Consider the following 24,238-nt stretch of genomic DNA (forward strand, 5'->3'; position numbering starts at 1 on the left):
AGTAATCAAGTTTTGAAAGTTTATGTTTGAAGATAAGGAGTGTAATTGGATGCATCTCTCTAGCAGATCATTACAACTGTTTCTGACATCCAGTCTGGAGTGAGTTTTTGAAATTCTATTTGATGCTCTATGTGAAATTTTACATTTCTTCTTCCAGATGATTGTTACATTTGTTATTGACCTTTTTGCCTAAAGAAATGGATTCCTGCATCCAGTCTGGAATGTGCTGTGGAAAATTGTATTTGGTGCGGTTTCTGCAATTCCAATTTTTGCTGAAGAGTTTCCTATATCTATTCTGGACGGAGTTTTTTGGAAATTTTCTTGGGTGCTCTCTCAGAAATCTTGACATTTTGCACTTCACTACTAGGTAACATGCATCGTACTGTGATGATTGATGGTGCATTGTGGGATATAAAGTGTACTTCCTCAGGATGAGCCTATCTTGAGGGTTCGACCTGTTAGATCTAGATTCGCATATATCTTGTCATTCTTAATGCAATAGCTCCAATAGCTCTCAAAATTCTGTGGAAGAAGTATCGGATACATACACTACCCACAACATTTGGTTCTTGTATAATGGTGAATAAATAAAATGACCTTAAAGGGGAAACAATGAAAAGAAAAAAAGGAAACAAACAATTTATTAAATATTAACCAAAAATGAAGTGTTCATTGATGTTTGTGGAACACAGTTGTGTTATGTACAGAAAAAAGGTGCATTTATTTGTAAAATTGTTTTTATCTCATCTGCTCATTCGAAAAGAAAAGTCACCCCCCAAAAAGTGAAGACCTGATGAAATGATACAATAGATTATTCATTAAAAATACAAAATATTTTGAGTTATAATACGGTATAATGAAATTATTTTAGCACATTTTAATATCAGTCATGCACATGAATGTTGAGGTATTAAGAGAGACAACAATTTATGGATTAACTGGTAAAGCTGTAGAAAGAAGTGGGGGGGGGGATAGAGGGGAGGGGGAGAAGTGAGAAAGGGAGCAGATTTAAGGAAACTAGGTGGTGGCTTTGTTCAAGGATGAATAAAGGGACTACAAGGGAGATTAACGGACTGATTCATATGGTAAACAGAAAAGGGGAGGGGATGGGAAAAAAACAAATGTATTGTCTTGCATACTCTCGACCACACAAAGTATCACTGAAATTGTAAGTAAAGCACCTACATTAAAGATGTGCCCCGTCCTGTACAAGTATAGGACTATTGGTATATTGATGTCATGTATTGTGTGATTTTGTCTTAGAGACCCAGCTTACATGTAGGCTGCTGGCCATTTTGTGAGGGTTAGGGTTTGCCCCATCATATCAGGGGTCACTTGCTGTGGTGCCCTTAACTTGACTGATTCTTTTTGGCCGCTGGTCATTTTTTTTAAATGTATTTTTTCTTTGACAAAAATTAATAAATCCATGGGAAATGGGAAAAATTCTTTCTCTGCATTTATGCTCATTTGTGGATTGATAAATAAAACTTGCCATGCTTTTATCCATTGTGACCCCACCCCTCCCCTGTTATAAGCCAAAATTGACATCGTTCCTGACCCCCCCTTGTGGCAGAAAAGTTACAATTGTAACTTTTTCATCAAATGGTACCTTCCATGGAATTCTTGAATTAGATTGGCTGTTGAGCACTGTTGTCATGGTAGTTACCATTGGATGGCTTAGTTACAATAGTAAATTTTATGCAACAGGCCCATTTCATAAAGGACAACTGTTGTAACTTTGCCATTATGGCATCTACCATGGAAACCTTGATTCTAATTGGCTGTTGAGCCCCGTTTCCTTAATGAAATGGGGCCCCAGATCTGGTATTCTGAAAATCGCGTTATACTACGTCATTGGCTCACGTTTTTGTCTGAAACTAACCATAAAAACCTGCTATGAATTTGTAACGAGAGTCAACGTGGAAAAGATAACAGGATTTTCAGAATAACATCCCAGCTGGGAATAGGAACTGTACAATGTAAAGGAGGTAATCTAAATTTTGTACGCTGTTTATTTTATCAAAACTCAAACAGTACTTCAAGATAACAATATCTACATATCTTCCCAGTTTTGACGTGCCTTTAATAATCAACTAATTTGATATCATTAGAAGGCCAGGGATTTCCTCTCATTTTTATAATCAGCCCTCATGATTTGGATCACCTTGTTCACACTGTATATAAAGGCCTCAACACACCTTGCAACTGGTCCACGATCCCATTTGGAACATACATAACATTTTGCTAATTTTCTGAAAATGTGAATGAAAAATCTTCTTTTAGGTTCAAATAAATGCACGAATACTAATTTTTTTTTTTGATGATTGCTACCTTTTATTTTGAGGTAAAGGCCAAATTATACAATTGCTCTGATGCAATTAGAACTAGATTAAATGAAATCTAATTTTATAAGAATGATAGCATAGTCATTGCTTTGAACAACAATATTCAAACAATGATTTAGATCTTTTTAAACAGCAATATTCCAATATCGGGTCGCAGACCAATCGTAAAGTATGCAGTGGCTTTAAGTCAAATTTTAGCACATTAATGCCCGTCTTAAGCTTTGGTATAGGGTCAATAATATGACCGATACTCAAATAATTATCCAACATTCCAATCATCAAGTTAGTGGACATAATTTTTTAAATTCAATTTTGTTATTGTTCTCTATCTAGCACCCCCTTGTGGCAATGTTTTCTTTTTAAGAGGTCTCTTTTGAACTAATCTTTCAACAATTTTTTAAATGTGATAATTTGATTGGGCACCCGATTAAAATTTTGACGTAATCACGAAATTCAACATGAAATTACTTTTTAATTTCATATCATTGAAGTAATTTTTAATTTCAGGTCCTCAACATCATTTGTCTTCATTGGGGCATATAATGATATTTGAATAATGATAGACACAGTTAGGGTATTTACCAAAGCTGGAGACAGGCTTTAGGGATGTCATATTTGGCTTGCAACAGGGAAGGGTTAGGTTCATAGCCACCCCCCCTCCATTGAGCATTGCACATCCACAAAAATCACTTTGCAATTAAGGAAAGATTTTTTTTCTTCGAATGAAATGGTATCCCCCATGTCTCAATGCTCTTTCTAACATTTCAAGCATAACTTTAAATTAGAAATTAAAAATAAGTGGATATTTGGTTTTATGAAAGAAAAGTGAACTTCACAAAATAAAAAGATTTGTTTTGATAATAGATTTTGATTTTTTTCTTATTGATGAAATGTTAACCATTTCCACTAAACTGTTTATTAAAATAAAATAAAAAAATTGTCTTTTATGGATGTGCAACTCTCAATTTGTTTTCTGCCCCCCCCCTGCACCTCCCATCCAGATCATGGACATCCTAAAGTGTTGCAAAATGGATTGAAAAAGAGGGGAAATTTTTCCTTCTTTCAAATGACAGTTATACATGTAATAACATATCATTCATTGCTGCTTTATCCTATCATTTTGAGAGGAAGTAAGCTTGGTTAACCCCTTAAATTTTCCTCCCAAAATACATGTAAAATGCTCATTTGTAGTCTCAAGTTGGAAATAAAAATAGTCTCAATAACAATGCAATTCGCAACATTTCAGATAGAAGTTTCAATTGATACAGATATTTTACTGTACTAGAGTGAACTTCACAAAATGAGAATAATTTTTTGTATAGATTTTGATAAGATATCTAGATTTGTTTGGAAAGTATTTACCAACAACGTACTGTCAAAGCATGAATAAAATCAATGAAATTTTACAAAGCTAGAATAAATATTACTTCAAATTGGCAATGCTAAAGGCTATACACATGTATCTAAATTTGATAAAGTTTTCAAATTAAAATGTATCTTACAAAGATAATTGGAAGTTTGTTCAATTCTTTTTGACAAAGTGCTTGTTAAATCAGATTAATTAATGTAAACAAGCATTTCATGAAGTTCACTTTATTTTCCAATGGCCATGTAGAAACATGGCTGAGAGTATAGAGGGGCTTTGTTGAAAGAATAAAATAAGAGTATGAATTCAAAATTCATGATATACAGAAAAAAATGAATCGTTATGAGTTTAGATGAAATATCTTCTATACTGGAGATAGATATACTCTATTATGACAAATGATTTTGTAAAATTTATATTGAAGTGATATTTTGTGAAAATGGAAGAAAATGAATGCTTATTTGAATTGAATTAAAACGAGGGTGATGATTAATACAAAGAGTTTTGTGTTGAAATGATGAATGCATATTAATAAATATGCAGAGAGAACGAAGTACAAAGATGGAGGGATAGGAATACAGTTAAAAACAATCATAGGCAATTTAGAAAGAAGAAATGAGGAATTACATATTTTGTAATGAAAATTCAACAAATTTGAAGGGAGAGAGAGAGAGATGGGGGAGGGGAATAAGAGAGGTACAATAATAAATACAAGTAGCCGAAAGAAGGTTTAACACGATTATTTATGATCACTCGTCCAGGCCCCCCTCCTCCCCCAACCAAAAAAAGTAAAAAAGACAATAACATTTAGCCCAAAATTAAAATTTCCAGAGAATCTCACATGTAAAGTTCGAATTTACCTAACACAATTAGGTAAATATGCTCAAGATATTTCATTCTTAACCAAGGTTGTAAGAGATACTAGCAACTGCGACTTGTGATCAAACAAAGTTCCAGCATTAGAATATATGGGGAGGAATCCCACGTTTACTAAACATCTGGCAGTGCAAACGTGCTGTATGTGCCTTGTGTTCATGTGGTTCCTTGATCTAATACACCTTTAGTGGCCGTGTGAATAGAAAGGAAGTAGAGAAAGAATAGGAGGAAAGATTGAATAGAGGAGAAAGAAAAGAAGATCCCAGCGAGACAGTTACATGTAATACAGAACATAGATATATGTTTCATGGTACACCATGTATTCTTTCATGGACATGTGTCAGTCCTGAAAAGGTCTACCCAAACTTGACGTTTCAAGAAGTGTGTTCTTGTCGTCTTCAACAATTATAATTGTTCTACAGCTGCTCAAATTACTCTGTCAAAATTACAAACATCAGAAAAGTTATTAGAGTCACCTTCTTCAAGAAGACATTATACACAACAATTTATTCCAGGGCTACATCTAACAAAGAGTTGTGATTGATCCAATCTATCACAACTATGAAAAGCCAGCGACGGCAATATGTAAAAAAAATGTTTGTTCAAAATGATTTCTAGACATGAATGTATATTCATACATTCATTGTTTTCACAACTCAGTATGCTCCTCTGTTTCCAAAAAGACAGAGCTCGAATTTCATGCGGGAAGAATTATGACATGGATGGATTTCCAATTAGTCGAAGTTGATTGCATCAATCACAACTCGTTATAAGGCAAGACCCAGATCACAACACCAATATACAGAGACACACAAGTGTAGTTTTTATATTTTTAATTGTATCATAAATAAAATTGATAGTAAACACTGTACAATATATTGTATTTTGAATGCATTTTGACATTGTATTGTGAAGTGAAATCAATGGAATGTATATTTGTGCTTTTTAAATATTGTGATGACATGCATTTCACTTTGTCAACTACAATATGTGAAGAACTTAATAAATACAATTTATCTTATAAATATCTAATGGGGCATTGCAAGAAACTTGCGATCAATTGCAAGTCTATTTTTGGTCAATAATAAGTTTTGAAAATAACTGTGAATTTGCAATTGATTGCTAATTTGCCCCTTAAAACAAGGAGTGTAATCTGTTTTGCTGGTGTTAAAATTGAGACCAATTGTAAAATTGCAACAGAATATTTGCAATTGATTGCAAATATTTTCTTGCAACACCCCCTTAATGCATCTTTGACTTGTGACTCTCTTACCGCTAAACTAGTGAAACTCCAGGTATAGGAACTTACATGTAATGACTCGCGGGCATTTATGACCTGGGTCCCATAACACAAAGGTTAGTGATTAATCGCACGTTTGATTTTCATGATTGATTGTACTTTGTAGTCTATGCAATCATTTTAGAAATATGTTGTATGATCATTTTTAAGCTTTGTGTTACGGGCCTCAGCAGTCCGGTGTACCTGCACATGGCATGGCAGTGACATTGTTTCACTTGACATGTATTTTGATTTCCCTAGACTTCAATGTATATACACTTCTGATTCTAAGAGAGGATCTTAAATGACAAGTCCACCCCCCAAGAAAGCAAAAGAATCCAGGGGGGGCAATGTTATTACAAGGTGTCCATGGATTTTCAGAAGGGACCCTAAATAAAGTAATCTTGCTCTGATCTCTGGGTACCCTAAACACATTTACCCCACCATAAATAATGTATAAAATATTCTTTTTCTATGATATGGTGAAACATATATTTCTTCTCTAGGAAAACAGTTTTAGTATGAAGAATAGGGACTAGACTGCAGGTCTTCAAGTTTCCACAGGATATGAACATACTGAAAATCAGGAATTAGCCTTATAGATTCTGGCAATTGCACTTATTATTGTATTACCCATTAACCTAATGAATATGAAGGTTAAATGGTCTGGATATTCTGTAGTGGTGTCATATGAAAGTTGATAAGCTATTCATGCACATAACTTTCTCCCATAATAAATATTATTTTGTCTTTATTTTGTCAGCCATTACAAGTGTTGGAGGGTCTATTTCACATTAGGTCTAGGGTCCACCAGGCCAAGTGTTATTGACGTTTGTCAAAATATACATTTATACATTTTCTGTTTAGCCCGATCATGAATGTACACTGAAATATCCAATCTAGAAAACACAGCAGTTATTTTAACTGCACAGAAGTCAACTACATGTATACACCTTTGGGGCATGTTTAGGAATCAAAAGTAAGGTTTATAAGGCTAAGCATAAAATAATTTTGATGAAGACTAAATGAATGTACTCCACAGCTTTGTGGATCCTAAAGCCTGTATTCTGAAGTCGGGTTAAACTCAAACTCAGGTTTAAAGTTGTGGTTTAAGTATGGAAAGCCAATTGTAACATAAATCACTAACAGTAGAGATAAAATATATTTCAGCTCATTTGACTCTCAAATAATTCTCAATTGTCTATGAATAGATAATTGTCTTCACAATCAAAGAACCAGGAAAGAGCAGAGTAAACATAAGATGCAATACAGATTTTGAAACTTTTGGCTTCCCATAAATTTAGCACAGAGACCATGGTCTAAGTTAAACCTGACTTCAGAATACGGGCCTAAACCTTTTGGAGAATCCTAATTTCCTAGCCATTTCAAACGAGTATAGTTTTCGTTGAGGCACACAGTACAGTGTATTTGGTTGAGTGATTTTGGAGAAACCCAATTTCCGCCATTTCAAAAGCGTATATAGTTTTTATCAAGGCACACAGTATTTGGGTGAGTGATATCACTATCATAAATGCTTCTTGCTCTGTATTTCAATAGCTCTCTTGTAATCATTAATTGCCTCTTTCCTCCTACCAAGTCGACCTCTGACCTCGGCTCTTCGCTTGTGAACCAGCGGATCATCAGGTTGTAGCTTCAGAGCTGAACAAAACAGAAAATCAGTTTTTAAGGATTTATTTTATTTCATTTCATTTCAAGGAAAACAATCCTGTTATAATGCCCATGTATACCCAGCTATGACACTCATTCTACCACAATATACAAGTATTTCACTTTGTTTTTATCTAAGAAAAAATATTAGTTTAAATTTCATTAATTAGATCTACTGAAATTCAATAAAAATATTTTCTGAAATTAATGAAGAAAAATTCATGAATACATGAAAAAGTCAAATTCAATCATGCATCTCATTAGCGTTCATCCGAACCATCATATCAGTCAATTTTGGTAAAAAAAAAGAAAAAAAAAATCTATTTTTATATATTTTGCAGAAAATGAAAGTACAAGTCCTATTCTATTGATAACTAAATTTCTAGGCAGCAATTTATTTTTCAGTTTCTGAGATATGAAGGGATTTTCACAGCGATGCCATGCAAATTTTCAACAAAATGTGCAAATCCCATTGAAAATGTGTACAAAAACGCCATAGGGAAAAAGCAATACGTTTTGACTGACCGCGATTTCAATGCGGGCAGTCACTGCATTGACTTTGCACATGAAAAGTAATATGACGTTTTGACTGATCACAGCATTGAAATTACTGTCAGTCAAAAATCTATTGCTTTTTCTCTATGGCGTTTTTGTACAGGGAAAATCCAAGCCGCTCAAACCAAAATTAAAAGCATGTAGCTCTTTTGCCATATTTTTTCCGACCCTTAGTTTTGTGTAACATTAAGGAAACCAATGTCAAGCAATTGTCTTAGTTTTTCTAACCATGTATTTTTCGAGCAATGAATATGTTGTAAGGCTGGGTAACAAAGTGTGAAAATTATAGTAAACTTTGAAGTTGATTTTCTCTGAAATGGGTTGGCACTGTCATATGCGTGATACGACGGTTTGGATGACCGCCAACGATCTGTTTTTACATCTAATCTTTAAAATCTTCTTACCAGTTTGTAAATTTTCCCTTATAAATTGGAATCAATACTTAAAATGCATACAACATGTTCATTTATCGGGGGAGGGGGGGGTCTAATCCTGTCAGACGTTACACATGCATCTTACCTTCACTGTAATCTTTCTCTGCCAGCTCATATCGTTTTAGTGAGGTATACAGGTTACCTCTGTTGAAGTAGAGGTGAGCAGAGAGTGGACTGAGTTTGACCGCCTTGAAGAAATCTTCCAGAGCTCCTTTGCTATCTCTCATCAAAACCTATAATGGAAAAGATAGTATGATACATTCAGAGTGAGCATTTGGAAAAATTTTCATTTTCATACTTTTGTCTTAAAATTTACATATACAGTATCAAACAGAAGTGAGTACACCCCATGCAAACATTTGAATAATTCATTCTAAACCTGTTTGAATTATATTATATTTTTGATATCACCACTGATTTATTAACTTTTGCATTGGATGTACTCTTTAATGTTGGATCCTGAATATATTACATTCTAAACTTTGTAATCATGAACAGGCAAGTATCTTGCAGTGACAACACACAATTGTTGTATGTCAACTTAATAACGTGTCTAGCCATAACGACAAGTATTTTTTTGTAAGTCGACATGCCAAAATAACGGGAGCGTTCCATGAAAGCACTCGTTGGAAGTTTTAACAGTCAAGTCCCTTTTTATCTGACAGTTACTATACATGTACAAGTAGTAATAGTATTTCTCAAACAAACATAATCGAAGAAAGCTGTCAGATTAGACAAATTGTCAGACAAAAGTGTTGATGAAACGCTTCCAAAATCCCCCTATGTTGACATTACAAGGCTTCATGTATTTAGTTGGCAAGATAACATATCTCGTCATCTCATCAAGTCAGGGGCACCTTAAAGCTTCTGTAGATAAAATCAACGAGTTAAGGAGCAATGTTGGAAGTGGAAAAAAAATGGTTTGGAAAGGAAAAACGGAATGTTTGTTCTGCTATGTAGAACGCTCTCTAGAACACAGAAAACATATTGTCAAATGCCCTTTATGACGAAGGGCAACCAAGAAGTCTTTTTGGTGAATTAAAACACCACTTTTGTCCTGGACTCTGGACAAATGACATACATGCAAATTTTCATCAGCTCTGAAACTTGGGATGAAATGCAGTTCCGGGTTCACCAATTTTCGACAAAGACCTCTCAGCTGTTGATTGTTAATTGACCGACATTTTCAATACAGTACATTGTTCTCAAAAGCAATCTGCATGGGGGTGTGAAAAGTCAGTAATATTAAATAGAGATACCTTAGTGATAGCTCTGTTCAGGAGAGCAGACTCGTCTGTTTCATTCAGTTCCAGGGTCTTGTCATAGAACTGCAATGCCTGTAAAGAAATAAATAAGGTCAAATAATGATCAAATGAATATCATGCTAAATGACTGTACCAAAAGCCTACATCCTAGGAGAAAGTAGATTCAGAATATCAAAATTAGCATTTATACATCAAATTGTCAAATCTTATGACAAAGAATGAGAATTTAGCACTGTTTTCTAAATGATTAATTAAAATTGGTAATTTTTATTTAATCACGAAAAGCTCCAGAAAATTGATTTGAAGTATATAAAGACACATCTGCATGAATTGAAACCCCTGGGACAACATTAATCTACATGCATCTACTTAACTAAAAGAAAACATTATAAATACACCATTAATCTAGTAAAACCATTCTGTGTAACTGCTCTCATTTAAGAGTGTATCACAGCATAGGGTGCTCAAAAATTTTGTCAGGGAGGGGGGGGGGGGGGGGGTCAGGGGTGCCCTCTTATGCCAGTTTAAGGTGTTAAGTAGCAAAGAGATACAGAATGTTATTGAATGACAAAGACTAAAAGATTCACTTGGCATTGTGGCATGCACCTGTAATCCAAGCTATGTGAGGGGAAGTTACAAATTGATAAAGGGGTTTGAGGTTCGAGCCCTGGTCATGTTTTCAGATGGTGACGTTAAAGGTCGGTCCCAGACATAAATAATCATATTTGATTGATAAGCATATGACAAAAACTCAATTACACACACTTAAACGGCTCCTCACCTGCATAAACTGCCTGTTGCTGAAGTAGAGATTAGCTGCATTGAAGTACGCCAAGGCGTAGCCCTTATCCTTCTTGATGGCTGCTCGGTAATCAGTCATCGCACTCTCATAATCCTGCAAAAACTGGTTGACCACGCCCCTGTTGACGAAGAGTTCTGCGGACTTGCCGATGCGTAAGGCACAGTTCATGTCGAGGAGGGCAGCGTAGGGGTCATTCATCTGCAGGGATACGATGGCACGCCCCTCGAGGGCAGGGCGGTAGTCTTTGTATGGAGAAATGAGAAGGTTTAATGTTTAAAGACTTATAAAGAATTCCAGGAGGATGGCGGTGCATGGCTGGGAAGAGGAATGTCAGCATTAATTGAATACATAAACAAGAGTAAAAGAATGACATTCTATTTAACTCGACTATGTCATGATGGATGCATGTACGTAGAGAATCCTTTTTTCACCTTTTCTTGTACAATCACACTCATACCTATTCGCTATTTGGATATTTCTGCTTAACAGGGGGAAGATTTGAAAACAATCAAGTATTCCTGTTTCAATAATTTCATGCAATGGGTATACGGCATAATTTTTCTCAATACACCTCTAGGTACTTCTTCCATAATTGTAGCATGCAAATTACTTTGCCATGACTACAAATAATTCTAGATACATCTTCAGCAAGTCATTGTCATTGCGATTTCTCAAACAAAATTTGATGTTGAATGGGACACACTACAGAACAATTCCTCCATCATTTCTGCAACTGCTAACGGAAAGATTACTCACTTGGATTCAGTTTGAGGCACGCAGTGAATAGGTTCCAGGCTACCTTGTAGAAGCCACTGATCTGCATGTTGTATGCCAGGTTCACCCGGGCAACCAGACTACCAGGCTCAAGGTGGATTGCACGCTCGTAATCTCGCCTGAAATGAAAATAATGACAACAATAATAACGACAACAAGAGCAACAAAAATAACATAGTGCATTCATGTTATGCACATATCAACCTTGTTAAGTTTTCAAGGCGCTTATTCATTACCTCCTGCTAGGCTGTCAATTGCCAATAAAGGATACTGCTATTAGATTTATAGAATTGTTGCATCGTCTCGCTCAGAAGGTGGAACTGGGTTCTAATTGTTTTAAGGACTAAATGTGCCCCCTCTCTTTCAATGCTTGTGCCTCGCATTCCACTGCCCTTCAATCATCTGTTTGCAAATATGTTGCAATATTCAAAACTTGATTCTTAATTTATGTCTTGCTACTTTCATTTCTTCTGTTTTATTTGTGTTGCCCTGCATGCAATGTATTAGTTCATGACCTGGGGTCCATTGCAGAAAGAGTTGCGTTTAAACGCAAGTCAAAAAATCAATCGCAAGTCCCAAATGCGCATTGTTGATTGGTTGAAAATCAAGTTAAGCATGATTTTTAGAGTTGCGATTGATTGCAACGGGCCCCTGGAGGGTGTTTCATAAAGCTTTTCATAAGTTACGGGCGATTTTATGAATGACTGGTGACCATTTCTTACGAACTGATTCAAAACAAATGAAAATCATTTGTATATTGTTTCAAAAAAAAGAAAACAAAAGATAACTATACGAAAAGCTTTGTGAAACAATACCCTAGATTGAATTTGATTGGAAAGTAAACTCTGTGAGGGCTCTTGGACTATAGAGCTATTAGACCAAATGTTTATCAGACAAAAAGCAATCAGGCAAAGAGATGGCAGGAGACTAAAAAGAGAGACAAAACTAGATTAAAGAATGACCATCCATATATTCTGCGTCATCCTGGTGGGTGTTTCATAAAGCTGTTTGAAAGTTAAAGGGATGGTCCAGGCTGAAAATATTGATATCTTAATACATAGAGTAGAATTCACTGAGCAAAATGCAGAAAATTTCATCAAAATCGGACAACAAATAATAAAGTTATTGAAGTTTATAGTTTAGCAATATTTTATATTTTAAGAGAGACTTACAGAATGACAGGTGAATCTTTCTTACGCACTTAACCATCGCCAATGAACATTTTGGTGTATACCATTTACCACAAAAAAGGATCACTAGTCGTTCTTAAAGTCGCTCTTAACTCACGAACAGCTTTATGAAACAGCCATCCGAAATGATTCATCACCGCTTCCTGCTTCCCATGAAAAAATAAAATGCTCTAAAATCATCATGGCTCTAGCAGTTCAAAAAGTGAAGTAAAAACTGAGATAATTGGGGGTCAGGCATACATAAGGGTTTTTATTTTATGGCATTACTACAGCGACAGTCTGCAACTATCCCACATATAAAAGACTGATAACCGCTAAGCTAGTTTTTCCAAAATCAAAATGAAATGGACAAACTGAGGTATGTACAGTATGCATTAAGAAGAAACATGTACAGTACCTGGCCAGAAGAACCGTTTGAGGGTGACCATAGTCCATGAAGGCGTTGCCCCTTCCTAGGTAGGCATCAATGAAGTAGGGATTTACTTCCAACGCACTGGTGTAGATGGCTACTGCGTCCTCCAACCGGTTCAACCTACATCACACATAACAAACACAAAGCAATTTCTGAGCTGCCAACCTGAACAAGAACATTTCAGTATTTTTAAAGCTGAAAATCAGTATTTTGGTGAGGAAATACCATTGGACAACACATAAAACTGAAACTTGAGAAATCAGTATTTTGCATCAAACCATCAGCATTCTTCTCTTTTTTCAGTACTTAATACGGAAAATTGGTACTACTTGGCAGCTCTGAATTTATTAAAGGGGTACTCCAGACTGAAATAAGTTATATCAAATAAAATAGAGTAAAAATGCACCAAGCAAACTGCTAAAAATTTGTGTTACTGAGCCTATGTGGAAAAAGTTAAATTGTTGATCCATTAGTGAAATGAAAGCATATATAATTTCAGTTGCTTGACTGCTTCAACTAAATACATATGGTGCTCTCGGACATATGTCAATAATTTATGCTACTGAAATGACGATGAAATAACTTACTTGTGACAGCATAATCCTAATGTGTGCCTGATCTTTGGATCTCTCGGACTCACCTGTATATGTACACAAATGAGAAAATATAAGAAATCAATAACAATTATATTAAACACATTTTTTTACATTTTTCATCACATCCACCATGAAATCTGTTCATTTCAATCATTAAGACTACACCGATCATACATTTACAAAGTTTGAATGGTAAAAAAAATAACTCTTTGCATATGAAATGACAGCTTAATGCCATTTAAAAAAAACAACATATGCATACACAATTATATTGGATATGAAAAAAAAAAATGGTAAAGCAATTTCTGTGCAAGCAAACAATTTTCAATTCAATTTGGAAGCATCAGCCGAAATGTCCCAAAACTTGGTATCAAAACGATCAACTTTCATGAAATTAATGAAGGATTTGACAGCTCAATAATACTTCTGTCATTTTTTTATGATTGAAGAAATATAAAATAATGTATCATTTATCAAACAACAAATGTCTTTTTTCTGTGCACGGAAAAATTGTAAGTACTTTTTGGAAGCAATTTTTTTTATAATTAAAACAAAAAATGTATCATATACCTCTACAGCCTGTGAGAAGTCATCCCTTGCATTCTTGTAATCCTTCTGAGCAAAGTACATAAGCCCTCGATTAATCAACACCTAAACAAACCAAATAAGAGACAGAGGCATCATTTCTAGCTTTAAAAAAGAAAAGGTTGCCAAATGCACATAAATTTTGCAATTTGGAAAGCGTACTTAGCTCTCTGTTGCAGGCCGAGGCGGTGTTAACACCACAGAGACCAAACAACAAAAGAGGATTGAGGCATGACGCGGTTGATCGCTTGGGAGGAAATGGAAGTGCGTATTCATGGGTTGTCGGGAGATGGCGCTATAGCACAAAAATTCTATGGAGTAATTTCTCGCACAATAACTAGCATAATCAAGTAGAAGTACATGCATCCTAGTTATTGACGTAAGTGAGGCATCATTTTCTTCTTCTCTTATGAATTGTTTAGCTTTGTATTACAAGGCCCCCGGGATACGTGATTGCCTGAATGTGGTCAATGCAATCAATCATAGAATTGAATGCCACGCCTTGTGTTACAGGATCGTGTTTTGGAAGATTCCTCCATTTAGAAAAACATGTAAGCTCATCAGTGGACTTCCTTATTTTTTTTTTACTAAGTCAAACCATTATTTTTCCTTTCCTGTAAAGTCTCCTGAAAATACAATATTTTTCTTAAATTCTTGATTTCTGAATTTTCATTGGGTCCCAAAACTCTGGATGAAGGTCGGAATGATGAACTCATATACAAGACAGAATAAGCAGGTTAAAACAAAGGCCTTAACCACAAATGCGCAATGTAAAAAGTGGGTGTAGTTATTATTCATTCATATTATTATGTTGGCGTCATCTGCGCCAGGGAGGCAAAAAGCAAACAGATTCACTATAACCGCAAGTCTCTCCTCCCGATATAACTGACTGGGAGGTGCACTACACAGGTGGACTACTACACTGGGTTTTCCCCCTACTCCTATACGAATAGTGCAGTCGGTTATTAATGTGCAAAGGTGGTGATTTTCCTCTACATGGGGCCTCCATTTCCACTGTAACATAGCCTGCATCTATAGGGGAAGGTGGGGTAAGTTGAGCATAGGGGCAAGTTGAGCCACCAGCCCCAGGCCAATAATGAATGAGTCAGACATTGTGGTGGTGTCATGTATTGATGACCCATAGCATAACCCCTAACCCCACCACATTGTTTCCAACTTTGAAACAAAAAGTATTTTTTAGAGGGAAAAATATGAATTTCAGCCAAAAAAGTAAAGAGTGTGAAATAGATAAGTGCTTTATAAACACACACGTCTTTAAATATAATAAAGACATGATAACAACATTATTAGTCCAGGTATGGATCTTCATTCTTGTCATAGTCTTTTATATGATGGATGCATAATAAATGTGTGGATACAAAATTATCGCACTAAGTTTGGACTGGGGTAAGTTGAGCCAAACAGCATGGGGCAAGTTGAGCCATGGTAATTCCTATGGTAATGTATCTTAAAAAAACAAACAAACCATAAAAATCGATTGAAATGCAGGCTGAAAGGAGCAAATTTACATGACTGCTCTTTTCCTTTTACAGGATGTTAGTATTTATAGAGAATTAGCAAATGAAATGTCTTTAAACAAAAAATTGACATGCTGGTTCTCCCCCCATACAATTTGTACATAGTTTTTGTGGCTCAACTTACCCCAGAAGGTGGCTCAAATATACCCCATATATGGGGCAAGTTGAGCCATTTGACATCGTTTTTTTCAAAGGTCACGATGACTTTCAGTGTGAGGATAGAAAGTTGGTGGAAAATATTTCAGAAGAATTAAATTTCAAGGCAAGGTACATATTTTGACAAGATTATTAATCATATAATTTCTAACATGCAAAAAGTAAAAACTGTCACAACTTACCCCGCCTTCCCCTATCTATGGAACAGGGACACATATACACACAATGTCAGTTTCATTCATCTGCCTAGGTGGTCTTGAACACATTACAGGCAGAAGACGCTTTACTGACTGAGCTAATTAGCTGCTTAAAATCAATGCACCTATAATCCAAGCTACATGGGGAGGTTCAATTTCAAGTCCTGGGGACTGTTTCATCAACATTTTTGTCTAACAAGTTGACAGATCCGACATCTTTCCTTGATTCTGATTGGCTGAGAAGCGCCACTACTATAGTAACTGTCGGATAAAATGTCTGACAAGTTCTTCCATGAAACACTCCCCTGGGTTATGTTTTCATTCCCAGGTTAGTGCCAGACACGAACTAAATTTGATTGACAAATGTCTGTCAAAACTCTGTTAAACAAACGAACGTAGTATTCAGACATCATGGACCATACACAATTCAATAACAATACCCAACATATATTTTTTCAGGCTCAAAAACCTCAATTTCAAGGAGAATTTGACACCTCTAAAGAAGCTTCGTTACCTTGAGCGAATTCTCATCACCCAGCATAAGGACAATGCCGTAGTCCCTCTGAGCCTTCTGGTAATCTCCTATGGTGTGGTAGCAGACAGCTCTGTTGAAGTAGGCCAAGGAACAGGTGGTATCTAGCTCTATGGCTTGGCATAGATCCTTGACAGCCAGAGTGTGAGCCTTGATGTAGTACTTCAGGGCTCCTCTGCAGAAAGAAAGAGGTAACATGGATTAAACTGTGCTAGATAAACATAGAAGAGTCAATATCAACATGGTAAAATAACACAATACAAGAAGTAGGGCAAAGCTTGGTAGGAGGCCAAGGAACAGGTGGTATCAATTGAACTCTATGGCTAAGCATAAATCCTTGACATCTAGGGTGTTTGCCTTGATGTAGTACATGTACTTCAGAGGTCCTCTGCAAAAATAAGGTTTACTTGAAGTGGAGCAGGTTCATTCTTAAGAGACTTTGCTATTGGACAAAGGAAAGTTTAATCTGACCTTCCCTAATTGTACCAGACTCCATATTCATAAAGTTCTCAAAACCAACCCTCACTGAATCTAGAACTGTATGACTCACTTATCATCTTAAAGAAGAAATGATTGATTCTTTCTCCAATTATATACAACTTTTTACTGCTATCAATGGTAGTTCACAATATTCCTTGTAAAGCTCGTATGGCTTTTTATTGACACTCTTGACACCAACACTGTTGGCCATGGGTAAATTTGCCATTGATTTTTTTCTTTAAAAAAAGGGTCCTTAACTGTAGAGAGAAGTTCTGATATTGCTGAGCAAATAAAAACTACATCATTCATTCTAGCACTCACTGTACAATTGACATGTTTTATGAAACATAGTTCCTTACTGTCAAAGTACATGTATGGTATGATACAGGCAAAGTTATGATCGATCATATCACATACAAATGAAGACAAGTATCATGAAACATGGTCCTCACCTGTAGAGGTAGGCTCTGACACTGTTGGGTTGCAAACGGATCGCCTGGTTACAATTGTAGATTCCCTTGGAATAGCGCCCCCTTTGTCCATAGTATGCCGCTCGACTCAGATAGGCCTGGAACAGCTTGGGGTTGAGGGCTAGGGCCCGGTTGAAGTCCAAGATCCCCTTGGCTTGGTGTAACCTCGTCCGAGTAAGACCTCTCTGGTAGTAGGCCTAAGTTAAAGGGATACATGTAGGTCCCATACATTAATTCTTTGTACTGTGATATTTCAAACACCTTGTACAATGTGAGTGTGATAAGATGTATCAGAGAGAATCATGATTAATAAATATTTTTTGTTATACATTGAATATTCAAAATGGCAGGGCAGCTGAAAAGAATTGGACAACTTAATTTGAAATATTATTTGAATACAAAATTTTCACGTAAATATTCATGTGAATTTTTTTAACAAATCACACTGCAGAATCTTTACAAGGCAAATATACATGTAGGCTCTACAATAATCAGTATTGCAGAAATGCACATTTTTTTAAAAAGTACATTAACTAACTACCCCAAAAATGTTTGGTGATTTTTATAAAGCAATCAACGTCCTATATGACAAAATTGAAAAGATAAATGACAGAATGAGCAACAAATCAATAGCTGATCTAGCAAACAACAAATGAATGAACAAACAAACAAATAAATAAAACCTCTGCAAATGATATCTACCTCAGGGTATTCTGGATTGATCTTGATTGCACTGTTGAATGCTTCATACGCCTTGAGGATGTTTGGAATCTCCATGTGGCACATGCCTATCAGGTAGTACACCTCAGCTGCTTCTATGGGCCAGCTCTGTCTCTCCTGCCAAGGTTTCTGAAAGGCATAAGGTATTACTAACTTTAAAAAGACCTTATTAAAATCACAATATTACTATGAGATAAATTTTCGTAACATTTGTCTTCAATAATGGGAAAAAAAATGTAGCTTGCACTGTGTGAATTAGATTGCAGGCTTGTTCTGAAAAACCAGTACCACCACCACCACCATCATCATCATCATCATCATCATCATCATCATCATCATCATCACAATCACCATCATCATCACCATGATCATCATCATCACCATCACAATCACCACCACCACCACCATCATCATCATCATCATCACAATCATCATCATCATCATCATCATCATCATCATCATCATCATCATCATCATCATTATACCAACCATCAACTCAAGGGCTTTCTCAAGGCTCTCAACGGCTGGTTGATATTTCTTGGCCTTGATTTCAGTCTTTCCCAACAGGATGTATAGTGGTGCTGTGGGGTTGACCTTAGCTGAACTGGACAGAACATCAATCGCCTTGCCATAGTTGTGCAAGAAGCTCTGGACAGCGGCCTGTTGGGTCGGTGAAGAGCCTAAACCATGAGCTAGTTCTGCAGCATGTCTGAAAGGAAGACAATTGTGACACATGATATTATTGTCAAACCAGATTTAGAAATCAACAACCCAAGAGGCAAGGATTAAATCAAGGACACAGAATATCATTGCGGTACTCCAAATAAACATCCCCTTTGGCCTACAAACTTCCGCTAATGGGCCATTCCATAAACTACATACATTTGACTCCTTTTTTTGGTTGGACGTCCAAAAACATGGATTGTTCCATGGAATTACCCTTATGTTACTCTGTAGTATTTTTAAAAGTCCAAATCGGTTTGAGAATTACAATGAACCAATGGACCAAGATAGGAAAAATTCTTATCATTTTCAGGGGATATCTTATCTTTTTCACCAATGGGTGACTGTTGTATTTATGGGGCTATTTGTTTCATTTGAAGGCCTACTTTTGACTATGTGGTAAATACTATCATCATTCTGCCATATGTAGATTACTGATTTTCGAAAGTTTATCGAATGTTTTATGTGGCAGATCTTGGGGAAACTCTGGAAAAGATGGTAACCCTACAGCATTCCATTTTGGCAAATTTTAGAGATGATTTAGGTTGTGATGAGGGCAAAATTGCCTGATACCCTAAAATATTTCTTATGCTGTAATGGACATATCAGACTTACAAGACACAGAAGCTAGCGAGTTCCAGGTTCTTCATCCTGAGCAGTATCTGACCTCTGAGCATGTAGTAATGCTGTTGGTCTGGTCTGAGATGGATGGCTCGGGTGAAGTCTTTCAAGGCATTCTTCAACTGAGGATAATAACAGAAAGGAATATCAAATGAGAGGAAAACACCTAATATTAGAATTACAAATGTATCAGTCATGAAATGTTATTTTCAACAAGGCTTCAAATCAATGACACACACCAACAAGTACATGTTCATGAAATGGCAATGAAGAATTTTCTTCAAACTTTTAATCCCTATTTTTGCTGAGTGAAACAAAACATATTTTCACAATAAGGAGGAGGCGTGGTGTAGTGGTTCTGACTCTTCGCCTAGTATGTGTTCGAATCCCACCATGGTCTGGCCTCCTTTGGCAAGGTGTTAATCCACACTTTGCCACTCTCGACCCAGGTGATAAATTGGTACCCGGTACGATGTGAAAGTCAATGTAGCTTGTCCAGTACTGTGTGTGCCTAACCGGTGACTGACTGGAATACTCCCCAGGGAGTGAAGAATGTGCATACATTGTGTGCAGGGATGACTGATTTATCCGATGACCAGGATAATAATATATCTGTGAAGCACTTAGACACATTGTTCTGATGAATTAAGCGCTATATAAAAGCGGATTATTAATAAAAGTGAAAATGACCTTGAACTGAAACAAATTTCAAACTCCACATTTTTCTCCTTTTTTCATTAAAAAAAAACAGAGGTTGAAGTGATATGTAGGATGAAATAAGTAATTAAAAATAATATAGAATTAATATATCTGTCGTCTTCAGTATACTTAATGTTTCTTTCAAGGCAAAACCTGGAAGTTTGAAAGTAAAATACTTCATTCATCGCTCATCATCCCAAGACAAGCACTTCTGGGCCCTGTCTTACAAAGTGTTTCGATTAATCTGATCAACCACAACTATGGAAAGCCAGCAACCTCAACACCTCAAATGCATGTTTGTTCAAAAATTTTCTAGATGTGACGTATATTCATAAAATTCACCGTTTTCACTGGCAATTCAGTGAGTTTCTCTTCATTTTTAAAGGACATTGTGCGAATTTCCTGTAGAAAAAATTATGACAATGATGGATTTCCATAGAGTTGGGATTGATTGGATCAATCGTAACTCTATGTAAGACAGGACCCCGGCAAACATGAACATGGCACCTCTCATTATACACAGCAATACCATACCTCATGTATCTTATGGTAAGCTTCACCTCTGCATACAAACGCCCTCACATAGGTTGGGTCCACCTTGACTGCATTGGTGAATTTCTGAATGGCCCTAAAAAGAGTGAAAGAGAACAAAAATATTTTCTCATGTTAAAGGAACATCTAGCATACAATGACACACTCTATGAAGTATTGTTATCCACCTCTTGAGTAATATAAATTTTTGACCAATTTGAAATTTAGCTTCATGTTTATATATCTGACTATATGTAATGGCCCAATCACATTTTTCTGTGAAAACCAGGGCACTGTCTGACAAAGAGTAACAATTGATCTGATCAACCATAACTGGCCTTCCATAACTATGGAAGGCCAGCAACGTAAACATATAAAATGCATGTTTGTAAAAAAAATCTAGATATGTAAATTCATACATTCTCTTGAAGATTCAGTGTGATTCTCTTTGTTTACTAAGGACATTGTGGAAACTTTCTAACAAAAAAAATTATGATGTTGATGGATTTCCATGTACTTGAGGTTGATCAGATCAATCATAAGATAGGACCCTGATATGTGACTTGGGGGAACAATTTTTGCTTCCTGCAGATTGCCTGCACATGACACCATTCTTTGCAAATTTCTCCTTCAACAACTCTCTACATACTTGTGATAGTTCTCTAGCTTGGTCATGTAGATGAGGCCGAGGTTGACGTGAGCAGCTGCGATGGTCCTGTCCAGCTTGAGAACACTGTCAAAGTCTGTGATAGCATCTTCGTGCCGGTCCATGGTCATGTAGAGGATCCCTCGATGAAAGAAGGCCATGACGTTACTGAAGCCGTCATCAAGGAGGATGGATACACTAAGGTCCTGGAAGAGTCGGTGATAAGATTATGATTAGCAGTCTAGAGGGGTGTTGCAAGGAACTTATATTCAGTTCTCCGTATCGCATATAGCTGTCTGAATCTGGCTGCATGTGGCATTGTAATAATTTTACCATCAATTCTTTGGATGTATACTTTCTGGTTATGAGCATGTGCTTTATTCACTCATGTTGTGTAACAAAGATATATGACTTACTGTTACAATCTTGCAAATAATAAAGATATTTTTCGATTCAACATTTCATTTTCTAAAACATGATTTTTCTGTGAAGCAGCATGTGCTGGGCTGATGAAACCAAATGCAGTTACATGTACTATGGGAAATTTCACTGGATAAGGACCATTACATGGGTGACATTCAAGCGGACAAAAGTTTGCTTCCAAAAGCAATCAATTAGATATTGGTATCGCAAGTTTATACTGCTTGATATCGGCTATATGCAATTGGAAGAATAGCAAATAAAGCTGAAGTCCCCAGACTAAGTATAACGAGGAGTAAATTTAAGATCATTGGTAATATAGGGAATAGGCCCGTTTCGGGTACACGTGTACACGCACGGTCAAGTCAGTGCACGTGTAGTAAATTCCATCACCGTGTACACGGTAGCATCTGCATAAACAAGCTCACAGCCTCACATTAAATCTTAGTTCTCAGACACTGCACATGTTTTAATTACTAATATGTCAACATATTTCAATTAATCCAGAGTGAGTTCACTTCCAAAATCGCCAATTTAATCCACATTCTTTCTGGAGACTCACGTTTTTGTACCATGAAATCGGCACGAAATGGGTCTGCTCCGGTCTCAAAAGCTCGAAAGCGTTGCTCAATCACACTCAGAGTCAATTTGAGAATCACCAATTGCGATAGCGATCATCGCTACAACTTACGTGTTATACGCTCGCACACAAGCCTACAAACGCTCTTCAAATTGGCAACATAATAATGAAAATTAATCGATAACCTCAGTTACACTTATTCTGCAGCGATCTGTGCATGCATGTACGGTACAGTATACAAAATGCGCATCCACCGAGCGTCGGCGATAGCTAGGGCCCTGCACTGATTTTCTTTTGCATTCTTTATTAATTTAATGCGCTGCTAAGCCGAGTAAACTTTTAATTTGCACCAATTTTTGTGGATTGATACTTCAAACTTCTCAGGTAAGCTTTAAAACCGTGACTTAGGCTATATAGACCCCTTTTTATGACGTATTGATGCGGGTCCGTGTCGACATGAAAACAGAACTCGCTCTCACAGTGTTTACAACGTGTACACGTGTACACGACCGAAAAACACGCCGTGTACACGTGCATCAAAAATGGACTTTCAAAACGGGCCTAATAGGGAAGAGGTGTGACATGAGCTATCGATAATGGGATCTGAATCATACTTCTGAACCAGGCTCGGTGTTGAAGATTGGTTCAGCAGCATTTATCACGCTCTCAATACCGACACCAAACTAGAAATCACCTTATGAGCTCCTGTAAAGGATAATCATTGAACAATTTTCCATACCTGCAAGGCCTGCTTTGGATGAGCTTTTCTCAGCAGACATCCTCTATGGTAGAAGGCAACGCTGTTGTTGGGATCAAGGTGTATCGCTGCTGAGAGGTCTGCCACTGCTTCTGGGTACATGCCCTGCTTGGCGAAGGCACGCCCTCTGTAGGTGTGGCCTAGGGCATTGTTAGGCTCCTGTACCAGCAGTTCTGAGAAATCTTTGATGGCTGCCATCCAATTCCTAAAGAAAGGGGAGGGGGTGGGGAACAAGTCTCATGCATAAATAATAGACATTTGACCTATGAAAAAGTAGAATAATAATAATCATGATAATATAGGTTATATATATATATAGCGCTACAATCCACTAGGTGCTTGAGGGCAGTCATACATGTACGTGTACATAATCCTGGCAAATTCCAAATTTAAATTCTAATGACTAAAAAATACAAAATTTGAATTCTAATGGCTGAAAAAAACATTCAATGACAGCAACAGTTTCAAAATATTGGAATGTTGGATGATACTAGATTATAATTCACATTGGGGCGTGTTTTATAAAGACTTATCATAATATCTAATGTGCAGTTTCTATAACAAATTTATGATCAGCAAATCAAACTAAACGATTTCAGAAGCTTCAAACTATTAAAGCAAATTTGTTACTATAACAGGTTTTATAAAATGGGCCCAAGATATAGATCAGACATATTTTACAAGAGATTACCCTTATTTTACTTGCTTTCTTTTGACAAAGGAGGGTAGTATATGACTTACTTGTTTGTATCAAACTGGTAGAGTCCTCTTTTCATAATAGCCTTGGTCATGTTTGGCATGAGACGTGTTGCTTCTCGGTAATCTTCTAATGCTAACAGCATTTCACCTTTCTGTTAATGACAAACAAATCAATTTTACAATCACTCTATTCTTCTCGTATCCCATTCTACCTTTATGCAAGTCATTCATTAATTATACATGACTTTCAGATTCATTCATTCATTTCTATTATTCAGTTATTACAATTTAATTACAATTCTTGACCAATAATAGCCTTTCT

General features: G+C 36.4%; 1 protein-coding gene across 2 annotated transcripts in view; it reads right to left on the bottom strand.

Annotated features, from left to right (window-relative positions):
• Positions 1–7,153: 7,153 nt before the first annotated feature.
• LOC121427611 overlaps positions 7,154–24,238 on the bottom strand; it is a 64,622-nt gene continuing 47,537 nt past the window's right edge. For both annotated transcript variants that reach the window (XM_041624211.1, XM_041624135.1), the window contains exons 30-46: positions 23,959–24,068; positions 23,200–23,422; positions 21,464–21,666; positions 20,818–20,911; positions 19,579–19,706; positions 18,730–18,949; positions 18,223–18,369; positions 17,503–17,717; positions 16,553–16,745; positions 14,133–14,213; positions 13,554–13,606; positions 12,952–13,086; positions 11,347–11,483; positions 10,570–10,832; positions 9,783–9,860; positions 8,609–8,756; positions 7,154–7,525 (exon numbers count right to left, since the gene is read on the bottom strand). In XM_041624211.1, the coding sequence (XP_041480145.1) occupies positions 7,392–7,525; positions 8,609–8,756; positions 9,783–9,860; positions 10,570–10,832; positions 11,347–11,483; positions 12,952–13,086; positions 13,554–13,606; positions 14,133–14,213; positions 16,553–16,745; positions 17,503–17,717; positions 18,223–18,369; positions 18,730–18,949; positions 19,579–19,706; positions 20,818–20,911; positions 21,464–21,666; positions 23,200–23,422; positions 23,959–24,068 (2,562 nt within the window). In that variant the 3' untranslated portion in view covers positions 7,154–7,391. The remainder of the gene's footprint in view (positions 7,526–8,608; positions 8,757–9,782; positions 9,861–10,569; positions 10,833–11,346; positions 11,484–12,951; positions 13,087–13,553; positions 13,607–14,132; positions 14,214–16,552; positions 16,746–17,502; positions 17,718–18,222; positions 18,370–18,729; positions 18,950–19,578; positions 19,707–20,817; positions 20,912–21,463; positions 21,667–23,199; positions 23,423–23,958; positions 24,069–24,238) is intronic.

The sequence above is a fragment of the Lytechinus variegatus genome, chromosome 1, assembly GCF_018143015.1.
Source record: "Lytechinus variegatus isolate NC3 chromosome 1, Lvar_3.0, whole genome shotgun sequence".
Classification (NCBI taxonomy): domain Eukaryota; kingdom Metazoa; phylum Echinodermata; class Echinoidea; order Temnopleuroida; family Toxopneustidae; genus Lytechinus; species Lytechinus variegatus.